Source organism: Dama dama, chromosome 23, assembly GCF_033118175.1.
Source record: "Dama dama isolate Ldn47 chromosome 23, ASM3311817v1, whole genome shotgun sequence".
NCBI lineage: Eukaryota > Metazoa > Chordata > Mammalia > Artiodactyla > Cervidae > Dama > Dama dama.
Window position 1 is genome coordinate 70,800,062 of NC_083703.1, and position 26,526 is coordinate 70,826,587.

The 26,526-nt window shown below is 46.2% G+C and overlaps 1 protein-coding gene across 1 annotated transcript in view; it reads right to left on the reverse strand.

The window, feature by feature from the left end:
* Nucleotides 1-26,526, reverse strand: part of PTPRT (protein tyrosine phosphatase receptor type T) — a 787,366-nt gene that overhangs the window by 180,826 nt on the left and 580,014 nt on the right. Inside the window, exon 13 of the mRNA XM_061125699.1 lies at nt 18,325-18,381. Within this exon, the coding sequence (XP_060981682.1) occupies nt 18,325-18,381 (57 nt within the window). The remainder of the gene's footprint in view (nt 1-18,324; nt 18,382-26,526) is intronic.

The window sequence follows — 26,526 nt, forward strand, 5'->3', positions numbered from 1 at the left end:
GGATCAAACCCAGGTCTCCCACATTGAAGGCAGATTCTTTACCAGCTGAGCCATACTCTTAAATGCTTAGCCAAGCCCTTAATACCTCACTTTCATGGGATGCTGGCCTTTCTTCTCTACTTATAGACCCCACCTTCCACCTCAACCCAGTATTCCTTGATCACAGTGACACTCACGCTCTGAGTGAGTGAAGGTCTCCCTGTTATCCTTAGAGCCATGAGATTTCAGTTGGGCTCCACTCCCCTAACCCCGAGTTAGCGACAACGGCAGGAGAATGTGTCACCAACCATGAAAGGCTCGGTCTGGGCACCCAGTCCCAGCAAGCACAGGGACTACGTGACCTCTTACACCCCTTCTGAGGATGAAATGCCATGGTTTGATGAGCTCGGTCAAAAGCAAGGGGTTTTGAATCAGAAATATATGAGCTTGCACCTGGCTTCCATCACAAACTAGTTATGTGACCTTGATCAAAGCTGTTAACCACAGCATGATGTGATACCGTCTTGATGAAACTGTGAAACAGGAGAGTGAAAAAACTGGCTTAAAACTCAACATTCAAAAAATGAAGACAATGGCATCTGGTCCCATCTCGTCATGGCAAATAGATAGGGAAACAATGGAAACAGTGACTGACTTATTTTTTGGGGCTCCACAATCACTGTAGATGGTGACTGCAGCCATGAAATTAAAAGATACTTGCTCCTTGGAAGAAAAGCTATGAAAAACCAAGATAGCATATTAAAAAGCAGAGACATCACTTTGCCAACAAAGGTCCGGACAGTCAAAGCTACGGTTTTTCCAGTAGTCATGTATGGATGTGAGAGTCAGACCATAAAGAAGGCTTTATAAAGAATTGATGCTTTTGAACTGCGGTGTTGGAAAAGACTCTTCAGAGTCCCTTGGACTTCAAGGAGATTAAACCAGTCAATCCTAAAGGAAATCAGTCCTGAATATTTGTTGGAAGGACTGATGCTGAGGCTCTAATACTTTGGCTGCCTGATGCGAAGAGCTGACTCATTAGAAAAAATCCTGATGCTGGGAAAGATTGAAGGCAGGAGAAGAAGGGGACGACAGAGGACAAGATGGTTGGATGGTATCACCAACTCAACGGACATGAGTTTGAGTAAGCTCTGGGAGATGGTGAAGGACAGGGAAGCCTGGTGTGCTGCAGTCCATGGGGTCACAAAGAGTCAGATATGACTGAGCGACTGAACAACAAAGTTCACAGGGATCTCCTAGGGATCAAATGTAATAATGGAGGTAAAAACACTTGATAAACTCTGAGAATCTGCCCACTGATGTGGCATTGTGATGGCATGACCTTAGGACTGGTTCCAGGAGGCAGCACAGTTTCTTGTGTCTGTAAAATGTGGGTGCACAGTGGGGGTTGGGGTGCTGCCTCCTTGTAACATGCTGCCTGGGTTCATCCTTAGGATGAAGGCAGGCAGAGTCCCTGGAGGAATGCCCTTATCTTTTCTCCTCTAGGCAAGACCAGTATCAGGTTTCCATCCAGATGACTTAATGGCAGCAATAACGTAATTTGGCAACAAGGGATTAATAATTCTTTCTCCAAGTACTCTCACTCGCTATAGCCCTAATTCTGTAACTTTACTTCAGAGAATTTCCCCTGTAAAGATATGGAGCAAAAAATAGAAGCTGTGGATAAAGAACATCTAATTGCAACTGATAAAACCAAGCGAACCGCAGTGGATGCATAACCCATGCTGGTGATCACCGCTGAAGGCAAAGAAAGGAAGCTGGCTCGCGGGGACACAATTCCTAAAAGCACCAGTCTTTCAAACACACAGTTGCCTCTTCACTATCCAGGGGCATTCATCCCCACATCTTACTGAGCTGGCATCTTACTTATGCCCATCTATTTAATGACTTCTTTTGTTGAAGAGTTTTTCTGTCTTTTCTCTGGCGTTACATGCATCTGGCACCCAGTAGAGAAAAGCTTTGAAATTCTGACTCTGAGATGCTACCTCTGTGCCAGCGAAGGTTTCAAGCATGGCAGGTATCTCTGATGACGGGCGTTTCTGCCAAGAGGAGGCAGCAGGGGAAGATGGGGAAGCTGGGCAGGTTTCCGGCTCTTCTAGAGTCAGGTAGGCATCATCCCCCTTCTGATTTTTCCTGGAAGTGAATTCTAAGAATGGTAGGCTATTTTTAAGGTGGACTTGAAGTCCACGATAGGAAAGAAGTTGATAGGAAAGCATCTGGATACTTCATTAGCTTCAAGCCTCTAGACTTTACAAATTGCATCCCAAGGCATTGAGAACATTTGTAATTGTGATCATGAACTACTCTGGCAGTCTTTGAGAACGGAAATTGTAGCAAACAGGAGGGGTGCGAGAAGCCTGGGGAGAAACAAATGCTGTTGTTGACTTTTTTTTTTTTAATGGAAAAATGTAGATTCCAGATATTTCACACAAGTGTGATGTGGATACAGGAAAAAATATAGACTGGATGATTAAATCAGATTATTTTTCCCCTTACTGTTTACTAAAGGAGGGACTAATCACCAGAAACGAGTATGGGCTCCACATCAGTCAGCATCCAACCAGGAAAAAGGAAACTGCTCCAAACATTTAAACCAGAGTGAATTTACTAGAGAACTGGATACTCAGAGACCAGGAGAGGATGGTGAGCAACCCAGAAGGTAGCAACCTCAGGGGCCATTACCCAGCCCAGACTGGAGAGACAAAGGCTCTTCAGAGCCCAGAGGTCAGGGCCACCCAATAGAAGCTGGGACTCCAGTAGACCTATGGGAGGCTGGAGCCACAGAGTGGACACAGTCACTGCCAAAGAAGGGGCCTGAGGCCAAGAGGGAGAAGGTTTCTCCTTCCTCTCGCCCTACACCCCTTGTCTCCTCCTGGCCACGCCCAGATACTTGTTGACATGGGGCCCAGGAAACACAGCCTATGGGGGTCACCTGCACAGCAGGGGCAAGCAAAGGATGGATGTGAGACCAAATGGCTCCAAGGCCAACATGGGCTTCCTACTTCCTGTGACCACGGGATGCTTAGGTTCACCTCACTGCTGCTTTTGAGAGGTGTCTGGACTTGTGATTCGGGAAAAATGTCCAGTACTGTGTCTTCACTGCAGCACAGTCCTGGCCAAGGTGCAGAAATAGTGACTGGCTTTCAGGATAGCCAGGTGTTTGGATTGTATCCAGAAGGTGGTAACAGAGGAGTCTGGACACCTGATCACATGTTAAACAGCTGTGTTATTTGTAATAAAGAGCTGACACGTATTTGGAGCTTCCACTATGAGCCGGGCTGCTGTGTTAAGCCCTTCCCATATGCTATCCCTTTTAATCCACATTACCACCCCACGAAGCAGGTTTTACTGGTATACCCATTTCAGAGACGGGGAACCTGAGGCTCAGAGAGACTAAGTAGCGGAAGCAAGTGGCAGGGATGGGCTTGAACCCTAGCAGTCTGATACAGAGTTTATTCTCTTTAAAACACTTTTCTATTCTGCTATTTCCTCAATAAACAGGGAAAAGGATTGTTCAGCAGAGAAATCTGGTTGTCTTTTCTCAAACACCTGGAAGAAAGAATCAGATTGTTTCTTTAGAGGGTACAGAATCTTACTGTGACCAGCCAGACTAAGACGTTGCTGTATTTATGGCCATCTCTGCTGAGTTGGCCACCCGCTGTGTCCTAAAGTTCTATTTCATACCTGCTTTTCTTAAAGATTATCTCCCCTCATGCCCTTCCAGCAATATATCACATTCTAATATCTAAGGGATGGATGAACATGTCATGCGAATCTTGTTATATGGGCCAAATTATACAGACTTTGCTCAAATGATATTTAAACTTGACCTTTTTAACTTAAGTTTCCCCATCCTTTTCACTTTCCTTGTACATCAACCACCATCTCCAAGCACTTCATACATTGAGTTTAGTTTTATTATTAATCTCTGGGCTTTCTCTATAATATCTTTCTTGATATTTAGCAATCCAAGCATGCCATATAATCCCACAGGGAGACAAGCAAGCTCAAGTTTAGGCAGCTGTTTTCTGCTTTATTTCCAATACTCTTTTCTTTGATCTCACAATGACTAATTTTTTAAAACTGCTGACTGCTCTCCCCCATACCTCAGAACAGTGGCCCCCCTCACTAGATCTGGCTGATAATGGACTACTTGAGAAGGATTATTCCATCATTCTTCCAAGTGACATCACCTAGGATGTTTCTCAAGTAATAAATAAATTGCCTCAATTCATCATATGACAGTAATTGCTTTTAGCCAAGATTTAACTCAAAGTCAATGTCAAGTAGCTAGAAAACACTACAGACACTCAGGTTCTTCAAAGACAGCTCCGCCCTTGTTGGGGAAGACCATTTAATAAGTACTGAGTTAAGTGTAAAGTAGATACAGGTTTCTAATATCCCAGACCCCCTCATATTACCTAGCCAGGCTTAAGAGGTTGGAATTGACTTCACAACCTGTACAACTAAAACTGCTAAATATTGCTGACAGAGGTTGACATTTTTTTTTCAGCCTTAAATGGAGGTGAGCACTCCGTGAGATAGCAATAGCTTTAATTGATTGTTTGAAAGCATTCTGGCCACTCAAATAAATGGTTCCTCAAGCGCTGATTCTGCTTGGTTCCATGCATCTCCTGCCTCTGTGTTTCCAGGTAGACCTTGTTTTACAAAGCAAATGCTCTGTGTAGGTCAAATTCTAATTCAGTTATGTTACAGACAGTAGGAAAGTGGCTATAGAAGATCTTTGCAGTGACTCTCTTCTAGGTGCAGGTAAACTCCTTTATGCTAAGAATGTTTCATGCATTTAGAATTTAGCATGATAGACTTACTTAAGAGCAGTCGTGCCTGGTCGACGCCAGCTATGGTCATTATTGACATATCGCTTAGAAGGCATGCCCTTTCAAGGGCTTCAGCATCAGTGGGCTGAGAAACCCTTTCTACTTTCTCAAGGTCTCAACTGTTCCCTCTTGTGCCCAGGGGAGTCCTAGAGCATGAGCTGACCCGAGCCTGTGGCCAGACAAGGACCCCAAGCACTGGCTGAATTTGGGGGTGACACTTCTAAGAAGCCAGAGTGGGTGCACTTTTTGAACTGGCTTAGGTGTCAGGCCACAGGTAGGGCTAAAGACTGGGACGTGGCTGAAGTTGGGTTTAAATTTGAAGATCAGATCAGGAGCCAGTGTGTGGCTGGGGCTTAGGGGCGTCTGTTGGTCAGTCTGCACCCACAGTGAGGGGGCAACGTATGCTTAGGGCTGTGTGTGGATTTGGCCAGAAGGAAAATTTTACCCATGGTCAGGGAACTAGAAAAAGCTAAGTGACTTTCAAATGGACTAGACCCCTTCCCTTGGCCTCATTAGCACCCATTCAACCCTTGGCCGGTGCTGAGGCGGGGGGCGGTGGGGTGTGGAGGTAGGAGGGCCACAAGTCCTAGACATCGGCTGGCGTGGCGTGAGTGGTTGCTGGGATTATCAAGATAACAGTGGGTAAAACAAGGTGCTGGGCATGCGAGGCGATTAGGAGATTGCCCTGCTGTTTGAGAACTCACCACACAATGGCAAAGACACACGTGCAAGCTGAAAATCAAAGCTCAGTGTGACGGATGCTAACACAGAAGTCTGTACAGAGAACGGTGTGTATGACTCTGCTTAGGCCAAACTAGACTATGAGTCAGATTTCTCTGTGCCATCGCTGGTGTGGGACACATCGTGGACGTCCCTAAGAGCCTCCTCCCCCCTGGCTCCCTCTGTGCCAGACGAAGCCTGCTCCATCGATGAGGATGAAGAAATTGAGCCAGCTCAGGGCTGACAGTGCTGGCTCCCCACTTGCAGAACTTGTGTGCTGAGCCTGGAGCCCTGGGGGCTCAAAGCTGCTTAGCTGCGGGAGACAGGAGCACCCAGGGACTGCGCTGGGGATTAAGGATTTAGTCTGAAGAGCAGATGTAAGAGAAGAGAACACACACTCTTTCGGGTGCCCTGCGGCAAAGTGATAGTCCCTTTAGACAGCCTCCGACAGCCAGTGCAAGAGATTGGCCGCACTGAATGGACGGTTAACTCTTCCTGCGGAGTTCAGAGCAGTCCTGGGCAGCTGTGGAACACAGCAAGCCTTCTCAGGAGCAGTCAGTCCAGAGGCAAGCACAAAAGCCTACCAGGGATGGCCTACGGGTCAAATGAGGCCAGGACAACGTGAACACCCTGGCTGGTGTGGCCTGGGCCAAGGCCAGGACATGCCTGGCAGCAGATGCTAAGACTGTTCAAATGCAGGAGGCAAATCACAGAGGGGAGGGTCAGAGCCCCAGAGAAGAGGCCTGCTGTGAGTCAAATGCAGAATCCAGCCAACACAGAGACCCCACAGCAGGGACAGGGTGCACCAAAGGGATTCTCCAGGATGGCAGTTCTCAGCTTTGGTCTCCTTGAGGCCTGTTCACTGCAAAGACACAGCTCCGCAAGGTGGACCCCTGCCTGCTGCCGCATGCTCAGGATCACTGCACTTCCAAGTCTGTTCATCTCCAGGGTTGTAATAAAGTACTGCAACCCAGGTGGCTTAAATAACAGAAATTTAGAGGCTAGAAGACTGAAGTCCAGGTGACAACAGGGCCACGCTCCCTCTGAGACCCTGGGTAGAATATTTCTTCATCTGTTTTAGCTGTTGGCATCTGCGGGCAACCACTGGCACTCCTGAGGCTGGAGATGCAGCACACCAATATCTGCCTCTGTCATCACAGAGGTTCTCCTTGGGGGTCTCTGTCTTCACCTGATGTTTTCTCTTCTTGTAAGGACATCAGTCATATTATAGAGTCATATTATGGATCTGGGTCCACTGTCACAACTTCATCTTAACTAATTATACCTGCAGAGACCTTCTTTCCAAATAAGACCACCTTCACAGGAACTGGGGTTAGTGTTGCTTCAACTCACCCTTTGTGAGGGGCACAATTCAAGCCATACCTCTGTATCAAGCTGAGTCACATTATAAGCAGCCTGGAAAGGGGAAGGCAGGCTTAGCATTTCACGAAGTCAAGTCAAACACAAATGGGCTCTGTCACAACTTCATCTTAACTAATTATACCTGCAGAGACCTTCTTTCCAAATAAGACCACCTTCACAGGAACTGGGGTTAGTGTTGCTTCAACTCACCCTTTGTGAGGGGCACAATTCAACCCATACCTCTGTATCAAGCTGAGTCACGTTATAAGCAGCCTGGGAAGGGGAAGGCAGGCTTAGCATTTCACGAAGTCAAGTCAAACACAAATGGGCTCAGGGTCACAAGGAGAGGATGTAGGAAGAGGGATGGGAGACTCCTGTTTGGTTATGGGCTGAGTGGAACAGGAGGCTTCTAGAAGGACAGAATGTCCTGGCTTTTTAATTTTTAATATTTATTTATCTATTGGTTGCACTGTTACAGCACTTGGGATCTTTGGTCTTCGTTGGGGTATGCAGGATCTTTAGCTGCAGCATGTGAACTCTTAGATGCAGCATGTGGGATCTAGTTCCCCGACCAGGGATCAAACCCAAGCCCCCTGCATTGGGAGCGTGGAGTCTTAGCCACTGGACCACCAGGGAGGTCCCAGTCCTGGCTTTGTCTGAATAGCACAGCAAGATGTACCGGGGGCCCAGGTGTCTCTAAGGCTCTTACTCAGAGACATAATCCAGATCTTTCCAACTGATTTCAACCAAACTGATCCCCTATGGGGTGACCACGGTACCCATCCCAAAGGGGCAGCAATGGGAAGGGAAAGCAAAAATCTGCCCAGCCAGGCAGTTCTGCCCAGATCATGTCTCTGGAACATGCAGCTTCCAGCACGTATCGGGGTGCCTGAAAAGGAGAGAAGGCTCGTGGGAGGAAGCGAGAAATCTATAGCAGGGATTAGTGGAAGCATGAGCAGGATCAGAGAGAACACGCAGCAAGGAATTCAGATTAGGCAACGCAGCTGAGTGAGGGTAATAAAACCAGCAGCAGGAGCCGCATCGATTGTTGAGATTCCAGCCAAATCCACCATAAACATGTTTTCTTTCTTCCAGCCTCTGCCCCTTGGCTTTTGAAAGCAGAAACACTGAATCGCTGTGTTCTGTACTAAGGCTGATCTATCCCCCTCCCCAAAGGATGGACGGAACAGCAGCTCTGCTATTAGCAGGAGGTGAGAGAAAGAAGACGGGGCCCCGGATGTTGGCAGGGTCTGTTCCTGCTCATGTGGACACAGAATCTGGGGACAGGACTCTTCTTTGTGATCTCCGTGCTCCCCGCCCCCAGCCCGACCTCTCCTGGGTCAGCGCCATGTGTGCTCAGGCTGGGTACTGAGTTCAATGGGGCTGGCAGATCTGGGGAAGCCCTATTCAAAGACTCCAGAGAATCAGTCTCTAGGAAGCTTGGCAGAGGAGGCTGTAAGGAGTTCAAATGCTAGACTGAAAACCAGGGCTCAGTGACTCACAATAAACCTAACAAAATGGTAGACGAGGAGTTTGAACCATCACGGGGTGGAGGCCAAGGGGGGGTCTGGCACACGCTCTATTGATGTTAACTACTTGCTCACATACGAGCCTACTAGTGCTTGGGGCCAGGTGAATGGGCACTATACATGTGCTGGGCAGAGGATAACAGAAATCAAACATCTCCAAGATGAGTGCTTGTAATGAGAATTTGCGCCCTCTCTGAGAAGAATCCTCACTCAGGACCAAGGGTTCTGTACCCACAACTCAGTGCCCACTGGCCTGGCCTGTCAACCATCTTTTTTAGGTGCGGCCTCAGACAATGGGCACAATAAAGGACAGAAATGGTATGGACCTAACAGAAGCAGAAGATATTTTTTTAAATTTATTTAATTGGAGACTAATTACTTTACAATATTGTATTGGTTTTGCCATACATTGACATGAAACAGCCATGGGTGTACATGTGTCCCCCATCCTGACCCTCCCTCCCACCTCCCTCCCCACCCCATCCCTCAGGGTCATCCCAGTGCACCAGCCCCGAGCATCCTGTCTCATGCATCGAACCTGGACTGGCGATCTATTTCACATATGAAAATATACATGATTCAATGCTACTCTCTCAAATCATCTCACCCTCGCCTTCTCCCACAGAGTCCAAAAGTCTCTTCTTTACATCTGTGTCACTTTTGCTGTCTCGCATATAGGGTCATCGTTATCATCATTCTAAATTCCATATATATGTGTTAATATTCTGTATTGGTGTTTTTCTTTCTGACTTACTTCACTCTGTATAATAGGTTCCAGTTTCATCTACCTCATTAGAACAGATTCAAATGCTTTCTTTTTAATAGCTGAGTAATATTCCATTGTGTATATGTACCACAGCTTTCTTATCCATTCGTCAATATTAAGAAGAGGTGGCAAGAATACACAGAAGAACTACATAAAAACAATCTTCATGACCCAGATAACCATGATGGTGTGATCACTCACCTAGAGCCAGACATCCTGGAATGGGGAGTCAAGTGGGCCTTAGGAAGCATACCACGAATAAAGCTAGTGGAGGTGATGGAATTCCAGTTGAGCTATTTCAAATCCTAAAAGATGATGCTGTGAAAGTGCTGCACTCAATATGCCAGCAAATTTGGAAAACTCAGCAGTGGCCGCAGGACTGGAAAAGGTCAGTTTTCATTCCAATCCCAAAGAAAGGCAATGCCAAAGAATGCCCAAACTACTCACAATTGCACTCATCTCACATGCTAGTAAAGTAATGCTCAAAATTCTCCAAGCCAGGCTTCAACAGTACATGAACGGTGAACTTCCAGATGTTCAAGCTGGATTTAGAAAAGGCAGAGGAACCAGAGATCAAATTACCAACATCTGTTGAAAAAGCAAGAGAGTTCCAGAAAAACATCTACTTCTGTTTTATTGACTATGCCAAAGCATTTGATGGTATGGATCACAACAAACTGTGGAAAATTCTTCAAGAGATGGGAATACTAGACCACCTGACCTGCCTCCTGAGAAATCTGCATTCAGGTCAAGAAGAACCAGTGAGAACTGGACATGGAACAACAGACTGGTTCCAAATCGGGAAAAGAGTATGTCAAGGCTGTATATTGTCACCCTGCTTATTTAACTTATATGCAGAGTACATCATGAGAAACGCTGGGCTGGAAGAAGAACAAGCTGGAATCGAGATTGTCAGGAGAAATATCAATAACCTCAGATACACAGATGACACCACCCTTATGGCAGAAAGTGAAGAAGAACTAAAGAGCCTCTTGATGAAAGTGAAAGACGACAGTCAAAAAACTGGCTTAAAGCTCAACATTCAGAAAGCTAAGATCATGGCGTCTGGTCCCATCAATTCATGGCAAACAGATGGGGGAACAGTGGAAATAGTGACAGACTTTATTTTCTTGGGCTCCAAAATCACTGCAGATGTTGACTGCAGCCATGAAATTAAAAGACGCTTGCTCCTTGGAAGAAAAGCTATGACCAACCTAGACAGCATACTAAAGCAGAGACGTTACTTTACCAACAAAGGTCCATCTAGTCAAAGCTATGGTTTTTCCAGTAGTCATGTATGGATATGAGAGCTGAACTATAAGGAAAGCTGAGTGATGAAGAATTGATGCTTTTGAACTGTGGTGTTGGAGAAGACTCCTGAGAGTCCCTTGGACTGCAAGGAGATCCAACCAGTCCATCCTAAAGGAAATCAGTCCTGAATATTCATTGGAAGGACTGATATTGAAGCTGAAACTCCAATACTTTGGCCACCTGATGCAAAGACCTGACTCATTGGAAAAGACGCAGATACTGGGAAAGATTGAAGGTGGGAGGAGAAGGGGACGACAAAGGATGAGATGGTTGGATGGCATCACTGAGGCGATGGACATGAGTTTGAGTAGGCTCCAGGAGTTGGCAATGGACAGGGAGGCCTGGTGTGCTGCAGTCCATGGGGTCACAGAGTCGGACATGACTGAGGGACTGAACTGAACTGAGACAATGGGGATCTGAGAAGGCTTGCAGAGACCACGCTGTCTGAACTTAACCCCAGAGGGTGATTTAGGTAGATGTCAGAGGAAGAACATCCAGCAGAGTGCAATAAGTATGTAACCAGTGTGAGTGGGGCACTTGGCACCAAAGAGGAAATAGAGCTGGGGATGTAGGGAAGGGGTAGCACCTAGAGAGTGAAGGGCCTGGGATTCAGGCTAACTGTCCCTGAGCACAAAGGGAGCCTTGAGAGCATTTTAATCAGAATCAGACTCTTAGAGTAATAATTTGGCTTCAGCAGAGCATCTATTAGAAGGGACCAGTGTGACAATAGGAAGACCAGTTTGGAATCTGTTACACTAATCTGACCAAGGCTTTATGAATCTCAAACACAAGGAGCAGCAGTGAAGGAGAGGGAGAGATTCAAGAGAGATTTCAGAGGTAATACTGGACAGATGTGATGACTAACTGCATATTGAAGACAGGGAGAGAGAGGTCAAGGTGACGCTGAGTTTCTGAATCTGAACTTAGTGGCAGTTTGGATAGCAGACTGGAGACTGATTGCTCCTTGGTCTAAGAAGAACATCCCCAGAGTGAAAAGGCGTGGTGAGAGCCCTGTCTTATTTGCTCCTTACTTGGATGCTTGTCTTGTAGGAAGCACAGACATTCACCTGCTACAGAAGGACACCCCACAGGGGAAGGGGCACTCCAGATGCCTCCCTGGTCTGCACTGTATACTGATTCCATTGGGAGATGGATAACAGAAGCTGGTACCCAGAGCCTGGTGTCCGTCAGGCCGTAACATCTATTACAAGACTGACAGTGCTGACAGTCGGTGCCCTTGACTGAGTACTAGACTCCATCCCCGCTCTGCAGAGCCTGCCTGCTGCCCCTGGAGCAGCCAAATGGAAGAACGGAGGCAGTTCTGCAGTGGCCACCTGGCTCCTGAGCATCACCTGCTTCCCTGACCTCCGGCTGTGGTTGCTGCCCTTATTCTGCAGGTGCAGCCCTGGATGGTGCTCTGGAACCAACAAAAGCCTTGGGGACTGCAGGCTGCCCAGGTGAAGAGACTTCAGCATTGTGCTGTCTTACTCTCCATCCCACTCTTGTCTTGGGCCATCTCTGAGACTGGGGCTGCCATGCTCCCAGCTTTATGTCCCAATTCCCCAACGAGCCCTGGCTTGTGAATCCTGCCGAGCACTCCTGGAGCCTCATGCCTGGGGCTTAGATAGGTTCTTACTTCCCACCTCATTTCCCATGAGCCACAATTCGGGCCCAGCCACCTGCCTGAACGTCACCACTGGCAAGCTTGCCTCTTCTCTGGACCTCAGCTTTCTCATCTGTAAAATGGGTTTAGAATAATCATCACAGCACAAGTCTACATACTTCAAGTGTATTTCTCAAGTACTCCTCTCAACAGCTAGTAATTCTTAGTATCCTCACTTTTCAGACAAGGAAACGGGCACACATGAGCCGAGGCTCACAGTCCCACAGCTAGCTTTGGAGGCACAGTCCTGGATCATGGTAGTTCTCAGTTCCTGGCACATAATGAAAGCGAAAGGGAAAGTTGTTCAGTCATGTCTGACTCTTTGCAACCCCAAGGACTATACAGTTCATGGAATTCTCCAGGCCAGAATACCGAGTGTGTAGCTGTTCCCTTCTCTAGGGGATCTTAAATCCCAAGGATCAAACCCAGGTCTCCTGCATTGTAGGCGGATTCTTTACCAGCTGAGCCACCAGGAAAGCCAGGGCACATATTAGATGCTCACTAATATTGGCCATTGGCATAAAGCATAGTGGGTAAGATTACAGACTTTCCTGGGTTCAGATTCTACTTCATCATTTCTGAGCTGTGTGATTTTCCAATCACCAAAGTCTCAGTTTCCTTATCTACCAAATGATAATGACAATGGTACCCTACATGGCAGAGCTGTTGAGAAGATTCAGGACATTAATAATATGAAGCCCTCAGCGCCTTCCATGGAACACAAGAGGTATGTAACACATGCTTGCTGTTGTGTTATTCTTTTCATCGTCATGGCCACCCCTGGTGCCACTGTCCCCCAAAGCTGCCACCTCCTTCCAGCCGGCCTGGCAGACTGTGCTCCCACTGCCTGTCTTCCACCTCTCTCTACCAGGCATAGCTGCCATCATGGTGGGTTTACAGGTTTAAGCCTTTTCTGGAGAGGTCCTCCCACCTCTGGCTCCTGTTCTCACACCATCCATCCCTACCTGCCAGAGGGCACAACCTCCCTGGGAGGGTCCCTCACTCCCCAGGATGTCCAAGCCTGCCAGGGGCACAAGGCATCCTGCTGGGTCTTCCCTAAGTCGGCCAGGCTGCTTCCCCATCTGCTCTCAGCCATATAGCCTTGCCCCAAAGGCTCAAACTCTTTCTACCTGGATCCAAGATTTACAAGACATCCCAGGGGAAGTTGCTTTAGAGGCAGTTAGCTGCAAAGCAGTCTCAGAGAGAGTATTACAGCCTGAATCCTGTGGATGTGGCCAGGCCCTGATATAAAGAATTGCCAGAGAGCTCAAATCCAGTGTTCTTGGATAACCGAGAGGGATGGGGTGGGGTGGGAGGCTCATGAGGGAGTGGACATGCATATACCTATGGCGAATTCATGTTGATACATGGCAGAAACCAACACAATATCGTAAAGCAATTATTGAAGGATTGCCAAGGAGATAACAATAGAGTTTGAACACGAAGTACAAAGGTAGAAATGAAAGGATGGAGTTGTGCCTGTCAGCCTCTCAAGCCAGGAGCCCTGCTGGAAATGATTTCACTTTCTCTGCTGACCCTGGCGGTACATGGACTCATCCTTATTACCTCACAGATGAGGAAACTAAGGCTCTGAAAGGCTTGAATGATTTGCCAAAGTTCCCCAGTTTTTTTTACACGAGGGCTTGTCCCAAAGCTCTTCTCCCTGAGGACAAAGGACAAGGGCTTGGCATGGGCAAGACAGTGAATCTGGGTCAGTCCAGGGGGTTAAGACCAGAGCAGGGCTGCCTGGCTGACCTTCAGAGCATCCACTCTAAGCCCCAGTCTGGGTGCTGCTAGCTTCCTACTGGACTCAGTTCACAGAGCGCACCCTGGAGGCCTGGAGGAGTAGGGGCCAGGGCAGCACTCTTTCAGTGATAGTGGGTTGGTCCTTTAGGTAAATCCAGTTGGTCCTTTAGGTGAAATGTTAAATAACTAGTCATTTGTCCACTGCAGTCCCAAGTCATTCCACTTCAGAAAAACACCAAACTCTAACCATAGAGGTTTTACTTTATTTTTTTCAGTGGAAGCATCCCTGCCCTCTACCCACTGTGCTGGGCTTCGGAGGTGATGTAGTGGTAAAGAACCCACCTGGCAATGCAGGAGACATAAGAGACACAGGTTTGATCCCTGGGTCGGGAAGATCCCCTGGAGGAGGGCATGGCAGCCCACTCCAGTATTCTTGCCTGGAGAATCCCATGGACCAAGGAGACTGGCGGGCTGCAGTCCATGGAATCTCAGAGGTTTTACCTTGTATTTTTCAGTGGACACATCCCTGGCCTCTCCCCACCAGATGCCAGGAAGCCCTCACAACCAGTGGTGACAAGCAAATACATTTCCAGATACTGTCAAATGTCTCCTGTCGGCAGGCGGTGTCAAAATGGAATAAAAAAGAACTGAACATTTACTGAGCCTCTACTTCTGTGCACCAACGAGGCAGAAGGATGGTCAAGACATTTTGTTAGGTTATTTATATAAAGTTTTAAAAACTGAAGTATAGTTGATTTACAATGCTGTGTTAGTTTTTGATGTACAGTATTCAGGTTTATACATTCTTTTTCAGACTCTTTTCCATTATAGTTTTTTACAAGATACTGAATATAGTTCCCTGTGCTATATAGTAGGATCTTATTGTTGTTTGTTTTATATACAGTAGTTTATATCTGCTAATCCCAAACTCCTAATTACCTCTACATCTGTGCTGTCCACGATGACAGCCACTAAGCCACACGTGGTTATCGAGCACTTGAAATGTGTCTAGTATGATAGAGGAACTGAATTTTAAAATTTATCTCCATGAATTTAAATTTTAACACTGGAACACTGTAAAGTATGTTTACTTGTTAAACACAATGTTTATCTTTTTAGGATTAGATTTCATTTTTAACGGCTTAAAATTTAGCATCTGAATTGCAAAGTGCTGTAAGTATAAAATTCACACCAGATTTCAAAGGCTTAGTGCTAAAAAAAAAAAGAATGTAATATATCTTTTACTAATAATTTTTAAATATTGATTACATGTTAAAATGATAATACTTTGTAGACACTGGGTTAGTTAAAATATATTAAAATGAATGTCATCTGCTAATTTTTACTTTTTTAACAAATAATTTTAATTTTTTAATAGGCTATGTTATTTACTTTCCTTAGATCATGCCCTGAGCCATATGGGCTCTTAGTTCCCTGACTAGGGATCGAACCCATGTTTCTTGCAGTGGAAGTGTGGTCTTAACCACTGGATCCCTAGGGAAGTCCCCTTTTTTCACTTTTTAAAAATTTGACTCTAGAAAATTTCAAAGTACATATGTGGCTAAGAGTCTGCGTCTCTTGGAGGTTTTCAACCAGGTGGAGGGGGGGGGGGTGCCTTTGCCCCCAGGGGATATTTGACTGTGTCTGGCAATAAACTTGGTTGTGCTAGTTGGGTAATCAAGTGCTCCTGGCATCTAATGAGTAGAGGCCAGGGATTTGCTAAACATCCTACAATGCACAGAACAGCCTCCCACAACTAAGAACTACCTTTCCCCAAATGTCGCTAGTGCCTAGGTTGAGAAACCCTATAATAGAGCATGAATCCCTTGAAGCAAGGACCAGGAAGTTAGACCTGAAGAGCGAGGGGAAGCCATCACACAGAGTTCTCACCATGAACTCTGGCCAGCGGTGTCGGTATCCCTGCTCCTCCCCAAGAAGTGACTAGAGCCCAGAGAAGAACAATGCCCAGGTGCCCGGGGCAGAAAGTGGCCAAGCTGAGACCTGCACTCACTCTGAAGGCTAGCCTGTCTCCCACTCCACAACCAGGGGCCACAGACCTCTGAGCTGGTGCTGATGCGAAGAGGCTGCTTTTGTTTACAGTCTAACGTTCCCATCACTCAGGCCTGGTCGGTTATTATTCACATCAGCCGTTATTGCTACCAGGGGATGAGCATTAACAAAAACGCCCTTTGAAAGGGACAGCCTGCTTGAAGAGAAACACTCTTGGACACCTCACCCATCAAACAAAACCGAGAAAGGCATGGAAATAAATGGAACGCAATGAAATAAACCTGTCAGAGAGAGAGCATTCAGATGTCTCAGGAGGCAAGAGGTAAAACAAATGTGCCTGATATGGGGCTGGCTCTGTTTAAAGAAAACATTACGGGACTGCTGACTTGCAAAGGGCCCAGAGAACAATGGCCTGGCAGAAAGGGAGCTGCCTGCATGCCCGGGAGAAGCAGTTTCTTGTTAAATTGGGTGTGGGCACGTGGTAGGAGCCACTCTCCTTTCACTATCACCAGGCATCCGTCCACAACTGCCACCTCCCTGGGGACAAGAGTAAGACTGGGGTCCAACAACAGGATGGGAGAGGGGTCTGACATCTGATGAAGGCCAAGAGAGCAGGGCGCTCTGGAGAGTCACTGAACATAATCTCGAATGTGACTCTGCAGGAGGTGTGACCATCAGCTTTACAAGTTAAACAAGGCTGTGCAACTTGCTTAAGGTCACAGAACTAAGGAGTGGCTGAGATGACATTCTGGGGGTGTTGATGGGACACACTGGGCTATGGGTTGATGGCAGACACAGAGGTGGGGACAGAACTTGGCTGTCATGAGTGTGGTGGAGGCTCTGCCCAGATCTCCTTTCCTGGGCTGGTGCACTCACCTCCAGCTGCTTAAGATGGAGGTGCTGGCTGCTAAGGTACCCCCTTCCCTGCAGAACTGCCATCAGGCCAAGGAAAGTTGCGCCCCAACTGCTACCAGGACGTGGACAGTGGCTGACTGACACAGCGGCACAGATGTCGGTCCCCTGCCGTGGAGGAGGGGCAGCCCTGTGATACATTTCACACTCCAGAGCCCCCATGGGCTCAGCTGACACCATCTCCACATCCTCCTCTGGCTTCTTCCCCTGCCCTCACATTCTTTCTTCTGAGAATACTCATCAATGACTAATCTGCACAAGAATCCCCCATCTCAGGCTCTGTCCAGGGAAACTCAGCCTAAGACAATCAACAATCACAAACAGAAGAGTTTCTGAGCTTGGGAAGTGGGTGAACCAAAGTGGACCATGAGCCCCTGGATGGCTAGACTCTTGACATCCCTGCCTCATATATTCCCCTTCCCACCATGACAAACTGACCAGTCAGCGTCTAGCAGAGAGGAAGCCACTGTCTGGGCAACAACTTTGAGAGAGGTGCCAGGTAAAAGGTTTGAAATCTCCAAAGAAACCTCCGTCGACCAGAAAGGGCCCCCGCAGTGGAGATCTCTCTGTCGGGAGGGTCTCTGCTGTCTCTGGGGCCCCATGAGGGGCATCAGCGTCTGATGGGCTCTGCATCATGATCTCTGAAGAGTTTATATGAAACGAGAGTGAACTCCCATGATGTTAGAGGGAAAGGGCTGGTGTTTACTTCAAACAAATATCCACTCTAGATTGGGGCATTCCCATAGTGACCTTTTTCACATTTACTACCTTATTTCATTTCAGGATACAGTTTCAGAAGCCTGTGTGTGCAGAGTCTATAAGAAAATGGTGTTCCCCCAAAGGGAAGCATTATTATTCTAACTTAACAGACAGGAGGGGTGGGACTCATTATACTCAAGTGAGTTGTCCAAGACAAAGGGCAGACAGGGAGTCGGCCAGATCTATTCATTTCCTAAGCACAGACATGTTAGGTCAATTCTCCCCCAACCTTAGACCATAGCTCAGTTATCTCTTCCCCTGGGAATCATCCCCTGAACTTTAGGTGTACTTGTTGGTTTATTTTGAATACCACATGGCTCTTCTTTGTAGCAAGACTCACACTTGCCACTGCATACATATTTGTGTAGTTTTTTTTTTTTTTGGTGGGGGGGATTAACGGTTCTTTCCCTTCCCACAAACTCACAGGAATATGCTTTCTTTTGTTCACCACTGAATACCTCAGAGCCTAGAACAGTGCCTGGCACACAGTAGGTACTTTGTTAGCATTAGTAGAATGGGTGAATGAATGTGTTAGATAGATGGATGCACGGATGGATGGAGGTAGGGATGGAAGATGGGGAGGGGGCGGGGGATGGCTGGGTGCATGGGTGGGGTGGAGGGACTGCCAGTCCCTCTCTGGGGGACCACTGAGCATGGGCTGCTCTTTACTCCCTTCCCCCCTCCCCAGCCCAGGGCTCTGGTGATCACCTGTGGTGAGGAGGCAGAGTGGAGTCCCCGGGGTCACCTGGGCGCTGCCCATTGGTGCTGACCACAAGGAAGCCAGTCCCCAGGCAGCATGCAGAAGAGAAGGAGAGAAAGAAACACACATGAACACGTGCGGCACAGTGAGCAAAACTGCAATTCTCGTGGCTCTGAAGAGCTCACACTAAACAGCAAAAGAACATCATGATCTAACAAAACAGGGCCTGAAATAGATCTTTAGACATGAAAGAAGGATAGGAGTCACCATTTATCAAGCACCCACGACATGCCAGGGACTCTGCCAGGTACCTTACATACAATGTTTCTAAGACTTAGAACAACCCAGAAAGGTCAGCATTATCATAAATGAGCCATGACCTTCCCACCCAGACATCTTCTCCCCCCTTTCTTAGTGAATGGTGCCACTACCCATGTAGCTATGCCGTCTACAAACCTGGGGTCATCCTTTATCTCTCCTTTCTATTGACCTCCAACTTCTGATCACTTGGCATGCCTTATTAACTCTACTCTAGAAAAGGTTTTGAAGCTTTCCCCTTCCCTCCAATTCAAGCCATCCTCCTGTTTCACTTGGGTTACTGAAGCAGCCCCCCTGCTGGACTTTCTGTCTCCAGTCCTGTTTGCTTTCAGACTATTCTCTATCCTTCAGTTGAAATGCACCAGTGACCCTGTTGTGCTCCAGACAAATCTCAAATCCCTTAACCCGGTTCCTGCCCCTCCAGGCTCTCCCCACTCCCACTCAAACACAGTAAACTCCTTTCCATCATCAACCATGCCCCCTGCCCCACCTTCTTGTCAGGAGGCCTTACCTAGGAGGCTCACTTGGTGTGGAAATACCCGCTTCCTGCCTCTTCACCTGGATGAAGACTGTTCATCCTCCAAGTGTCAGCTCAGAACCCCTCTCTGGGAGTCTCACTGTACAAGGGTCAGAAGCCCCTCCTCTGTCTTCCCTAACACCCTGGTTGTCCCTTCACAAAGCAATAGCCTCACTGTATTTTAAGTGGCTGCCTCCCCTGCAATTCTGAGTTTCCTTGAAGGCAGTCACTGTCTCATTTCTAGTTCCCTGGTGGGACCCTGCACTGGATCTGGTACACAGTAGGCAGTCAGTGACTATGTTGAATAAATGAATGGAGGAAGGAAGGCTGAATCAGACAGCTGATGTAACTTGCTGAAGGTCACACGACTATGAGCTGGCAGAGGCTGGTTTGTATGACTTTAATGTTTTCTCCTTTTAAATCCACTACTTGATTCTCTAAAGAAAATGCTACAGAAAGGAAGAAGGTGTCCTAGGCTTGGTCAAAGGCTGCACGTATTTCTCTAGTGATTTGTCAACAAGTTCGTATAAAGTCCTGATGCAAAGTTCTTATCCAGAAGTTCTCTCTTATGTAGAGAGGGGCAGGACAACCCAGACCAACTGATAAACAGGAAATACATAGCTTCAAAAATTCACACACATGGCAAACTTTACCAACAGCTGTGAAATACTACAAAATCCAACCACCGGTCAATAGAAATCATAATATGTGTATACCTACAGCTGACTCACTTTGTTGTATAGTAGAAACTGACACCACATAGTAGAGCAACTAAGTCCAATAAAAATTAAAACAAAATAAAATAGTAATCAGAATATCCCTCCCTCAAAGGTTAGGGAAACTTCACCATTCTCAAACCATATTCCAAGTCCAAATTCAGAAAACTAAAGCTGGTAGGCCAAATCTGGCCACCCACTGTTTTCTCTGTGTCCACTGGCTAAGAATAGTTTTTACATTTTTTAATGGCCGGGGGGTGGGGAGGGAATAAAAGAGAAGTAATGTATTATGACACATGAAAGTTACACGGAATTGAAATTTCAGTGTCTATAAATAAAGTTTTATTGGAACACGGCCATGCTCATTTTACATGTATTATCTATGGCTGCTTTTGTGCTACCATGACAAAGATGAGTGGTTGTGACAGGGACCATATGGCCTGAGAAACTGAAAGTAATTATCCGGCCCTTTACAAAAAAGTTTGCCAACTCCTGTTTTAAGTGGATATTTTTTATTACATTTCCCCCCCACAACCTTCTGAGGTGGGTAAGACAAAGACTGTTGGCCTGATGTCAGAAAAAGAAATAGAAGGCTGAGAGAAAAGGTGATTCACACGCTCCTATCTGGCCTCTCCGAATAGCTTCCTACCTGTTCTTCCCTGTATCTACTCTTGTCTTTGCCTCGGTCTCCCTTTTCTGACCCATTTTCTAAGGCGTAATAGGGTGGCCTTTGTGACAAAGGCAGTCCTCTAAGCTCGGCCCAGAGCTCCCACTATCTCAGGACAATCCCAGTTCCACAATACGCCATGGGGCTGAGGCAGAGTCCTTGGTGTCCTGGCCGTGCTCAGCCCTCCAGCCTCCACTCTCTCTGCTCCCAGCCTCCTCTGGCCACACTGGCATTCCAGCCATGGTTCCTCTGCCTCGTCCCACTCAAGTTCCATGGCCACCTCTCTCACTGCTAGTCACTGGCATGTGCAACTTCCTCAGCTCAGAAGGCTTCCGTGTCTTACTTCCAGCTTTGTTCCATATGACAACTGCTACTCCTCTTTCAAAGCTTCATCTCAGTGATTACATACCTAGGAACCCACAGCCTACATTGACTTCTGTTTCTCTTCTCTGTGCTTCCACTGTGTCCTGATTTTACCTGCACCAAAGCCCTTATCTTGGTGGATTGATAGAATTACTACTGGTTGGCTCTCCCACTAGTTACTGCTTGTTGAGTGCTTGTTATTAGCCAGGCATGGCACTAAGTCCATTAGCTCATTAAATTCTTAATGAGACCCATGAAGTTAGTGGTGTTACTGTGATTGTTTCATAGATGGAGAAACCGAGACACACAGCAGTTAAGTACTTTTTCTAGTCTAGAGTCAAAGACTGTCTAAATCTAAAGTTCTTAACCTCTTTGGGACGAGGGACCACATACCAATATTAAGTGACGCTCAAAACTAAATGGATAAATGATATTATAGGTTCAGTTCAGTTCAGTTGCTCAGTCATGTCCGACTCTTTGCAATCCCATGAACCGCAACATGCCAGGCCTCCCTGTCCATCACCAACTCCCAGAGTCCACTCAAACCCATGACCATTGAGTCAGTGATGCCATCCAACCATCTCATCCTCTGTCATCCCCTTCTCCTGCCTTCAATCTTTCCAAGCATCAGGGTCTTTTCCAATGAGTCAGCTCTTCGCATTAGGTGGCCAAAGTATTGGAGTTTCAGCTTCAACATTAGTCCTTCCAATGAACACCCAGGACTGATCTCCTTTAGGATGGACTGGTTGGATCTCCTTACAGTCCAAGGGACTCTCAAGAGTCTTCTTCAACACCACAGTTCAAAAGCATCAATTCTTCAGTGCTCAGCTTTCTTTATAGCCCAACTCTCACATCCATACATGACCACTGGAAAAACCATAGCCTTGACTAGATGGACCTTTGTCAGCAAAGTAATGTCTCTGCTTTTTAATATGCTGTCTAGGTTGGTCATAACTTTCCTTCCAAGGAGTAAGTGTCTTTTAATTTCATGGCTGCAATCACCATGTGCAGTGATTTTGGAGCCCCCCAAAATAAAGTCAGCCATTGTTTCCACTGTTTCCCCATCTATTTCCCATGAAGTGATGGGACCAGATGCCATGATCTTAATTTTCTGAATGTTGAGTTAAAGCTCAACTTTTTCACTCTCCTCTTTCACTTTCATCAAGAGGCTCTTTAGTTCTTCTTCACTTTCTGCCATAAGGGTGGTGGAATCTGCATATCTGAGGTTATTGGTATTTCTCCCGGCAATCTTGATTCCAGCTTGGGCTTCCTCCAGCCCAGCGTTTCTCATGATGTACTCTGCATATAAGTTAAATAAGCAGGGTGACAATATACAGCCTTGATGTACTCCTTTTCCTATTTGGAATCAGTCTGTTGTTCCATGTCCAGTTCTAACTGTTGCTTCCTGACTGGCATACAGATTTCTCAGGAGGCAGGTCAGGTGGTCTGGTATTCCCATCTCTTCCATAATTTTCCACATTTTGTTGTGATCCACACAGTCAAAGGCTTTGGCATAGTCAATAAAGCACAAATAGATGCTTTTCTGAAACTCTCTTGCTTTTTCAATGATCCAGGGGATGTTGGCAATTTGATCTCTGGTTCCTCTGCCTTTTCTAAAACTAGCTTGAACATCTGGAAGTTCACGGTTCACGTATTGCTGAAGCCTGGCTTGGAGAATTTTGAGCATTACTTTACTAGCATGTGAGATGAGTGCAATTGTGCGGTAGTTTGAGCATTCTCTGGCATTGCCTTTCTTTGGGATTGGAATGAAAACTGACTTTTTCCAGTCCTGTGGCCACTGCTGAGTTTTCCAAATTTGCTGGCATATTGAGTGTAGCACTTTCACAGCATCAGCTTTCAGGATTTGAAATAGCTCAACCGGAATTCCATCACTTCCACTACCTTTGTTCGTAGTGATGCTTCCTAAGGCCCACTTGACTCCCCATTCCAGGATGTCTGGCTCTAGGTGAGTGTATTTTTCATTTACTAGCTGTGTCACTTGGAAAATTATACACACTTCTGAGTTTCAATATCTCTACCTATAAAATGGGGGTGATGAAAAAATATTGTATTTGGTCAAAAACTTTGTTCAGGTTTTTCTGTACGATGTTATAGAAAAACCTGAAGAAACTTTTTAGCTAATCCAAGATCTCATGAAGTTCTTTCAAGGATTAAGTGAAAAACAGCTAAAGCCTTAGTTTGGTTGGCAGACCCAGAGGAATCTCTCTACCCTACCATCCAAGGCTACAACTCTGTCTAGTGGGAATGCTCAGGTACAAGGGGTAGGAACAGAAGTATATCTGGATACTGGGATGGGACAAGGTTTTCCCAGTGGGTGGAGTAGCAGAGGTGATGGATCATTGGTCTTGGCAGGACACAAAAGGAAGAACAATAGGAAAAGGAGTCATATATTTAGTGCTAGAGATAACTGGCATTTACTGGTGCCTGGCCCATTTACCCTTAGGTATATGAAAGAATCTCAGTCACCATGAAAGTTGAAGAGACATGAGTCATTTCCAAGAGGGGTATTTAAGATCCAGGTTACCATCTCCATTTTTATTCTTCCCCCTCTGAGGCCAATGGGGTCCCCTTTGAGGTCACTAATATTCTAGATGACAAGACAACAAAGAAACCTTTGTGGCATTAAGCTACTGAGATTAACGTTGTTGCAGCAAAGCCTATCCTATCCTGACTAATCCAGCAGACAAAAGATAGAAGTCCCTTGCTTTCTCCTCTATCATCTGGTCCCCCTACAGTATGGCATTTTTGCTGGAAGATTCACAAACCTTCTATCTTTACAGTTTCCAGGGCTTGTTCATATATACACATGCCGGCCATTAACAAAAACATGGAGACCATGTAAAGAAGAAGGAGGTCTGAATCCTGAGTGCCTCAGACTTCCTTTCTGATTATTTTTTCTTCTAAAGCAATGGATGTTGAGTGGAAAGAGATGCTGACGGGATAAAGAGGGCACTGGAACAGATTAACTTGAAAATAAATTAATTTTTTGATTTATTAGCTTCAATACACTGTGGAAGTAAATACAGTATAGGGCTCCTTGAGGCACCTCACCTTCTGCTCCAGATCCTAGGACTTAGCTTGGATACCACTGAAGACAGGCCAAAGATCCACCACACCCTAAAGGTTCTACTATCAGCTATTACTGGAAAAGAGGCACGGGAAGTGGTTAACAAAATAGAAGACAGAAGACCTTAACAGTGGCTAGTAGAATCTCACCCAGTCTGTAGTATGGACAGGATTCAAAATGGTGCCATGGAAATACCATGAGCTTTCGCATTACATCTGAGTGGCAATTCTGAGGGACCTTAAGTTCCTCACTTAACCCATTTGAGTTTACACAGCTTCATTCCTTAAGTCAGGGTAATGATGATGACCACTATTCATTTAGTGTGTACTACATGACAGGATTTACTTCTGTCATTGCATTGTAGACTCAGGTGAACACACAGCCCTCTGACTTGCATATAATAGGTGGTTAATTTTTGCTAACACCCCCAACAATCCACTGACGAACCATCAGAGAAAGCTCTAATGGAACTTAGTTCTGTTTTATTTCTAGTCCTCATCTCTAGCTTAGCCACATTTTCCCCCTTGCCTTGACCTCTCATTTTAAAGGGCCCACAATTCCTTTTGTAAGATGCAGTGATGTTGGAAAGTCAGATCTGAGCTAAAATCAACTTGGGTGCCTCAGGTCTTAAGTAGATCATTCTCACTTCAGGGTGAGAGGGATGAAATAAGACTCCCCAGGAACATGCTTGAAGGACAAGCACTGGTCTTGGCTTTTGTTTTCTGGACTCTATGTACCAGCTTTGCTTTCCTGAGTGGGGTATGGAATGCATTTGTGTGTTGGGGAGGAAAGAAGTGTTTTGAGGAAATCTAGAGAGTAAAAGGTGGGGGAAGGACAGAGAATACTAGAGAGATGTACCAGTTGCTGTAGCAAGAAAAATGTTAAACAGTTGGGATACTTAAAGGTCCTCTTTAGGTTCTTTTATGGTATACATATGATATAATCCTCTTATTTCATCTTGTCACATAACTTTTAAGAAAAGCCACATCATTCCATTGGCATTTTAGGGTCTAGAAGATGCTGGCGGGGGGTGGGGGTAGGGGTGGGAGCAAAGCCAGAGGGACAAAGAGACCTTGTTACACTCAAGTAATTCTGAGAAGTCCAAGCATGGGAAATCTGTCTCCTATCCCTGCCCTGACCCCCAAATATACCGTGGGCTTTCTCTTCTGAAAGTCTGGCAGGATTTCTAAGGACTGAACAATAACCAAGAGCTTTCCAATGGATGTACTCACTATTTTCTAGCCTCTCACAAGTGATCCTTCATTACAGTCCCTACTTCCAACTGCCATAGCTAAACTGGAGCACCCTGTGATTCCGAGTTCCCCCTGAAATTGCTGGGCCGATGACAAGAAGAGGAAAAGTGCCAGAGTCAAAGGTCAGCAAGTGCACGAGCAACATCTTACACTCAGCCAATGAAAGATATTATTGCTATGCAGGATCTCACCCAAACACAATGGCCTGTAGATGAAGAGGCTAAGTGCTCAGAGCCAAGACCGGCATCATTCCTGTCTCCTCTCAGTTTCTGCATTTTGAATCCAGCCTGAGTCTCTATGAGAAGCGACTATGGTTCAGGTTTTGGTTTTCTTTCTTGGGGAAGAGCAGAAAAAGGACATATGCTTAGTAGCTGGGTCTCCAGGTCTCAAAGAAGACTCAGAAGAAGGAAGAACAGAAGCTCATCTCGATGGTGGATCATCTCGATTTCTTGACCTTTTATGTGAATTATCCCAAGTAATCAGGGGAAAGAACTAATGATCTCAGGCCTAAAAGTGACTCCTGGAGGCTGTGACTTGTCCAAGGTCCAATTAAATTTTGGAGTGGGATTTGAATCCAGGTGTCTCTGATTCAGCATTATTTCAAGCAAGTTCTTGAGGAAGCTTTATATAAAATAGAACCTTCCATACAGAACCGGATCAACAGGGGAGGGGAGGGTAGATAGTGGGTATTTCCTAGCTGATAGTAGACAATGCCTACATCTCGTTTGGCTTCTCACATCACCTGTGGCAGACTATTCTTGTAGCTAAAAAAGCCACAGACACATCACTCCCCTCGTGGGCCCCAGTCTTGGCATCTGTGAAACGAGGACATCTCACTGGAGAATGGCTACTTATTGTCCCTGTAGGGGCAAGAATCCATTAGGAAGAGAGGGGAGAAAAGGCAGGATGAAATGTTCTACCTCAGGCTTAGCCATTATAAAAAAGAAGCCAGGCTTACAAAAGACTATCGCCTCCGCCTCCTGTTGCCCTGGGACAATGGTTTTAGTCCATCATCACCCCCACGAGGCAGCAAGGGACTATCAGTGACACTGGCCCCTTATCTCCTGCTTCATTATCCTGGAGTTCGGCTTTCAGCACCTACTCTGAGGGGGTTGTTTTAATGGGATCATTACAGAGTGTTTACCAGATTAAAACTGTGACTTTCTTCTGCAAAAGCAACTCTGCAAATGGCTTTATGGGTTTCCGGATTTATTTTGTCTCAATGACTCGGCTCAGTTTGCAAATCAAATCAAAGCTGATTTTTCTAACTGCCACTTGGGCACACCCA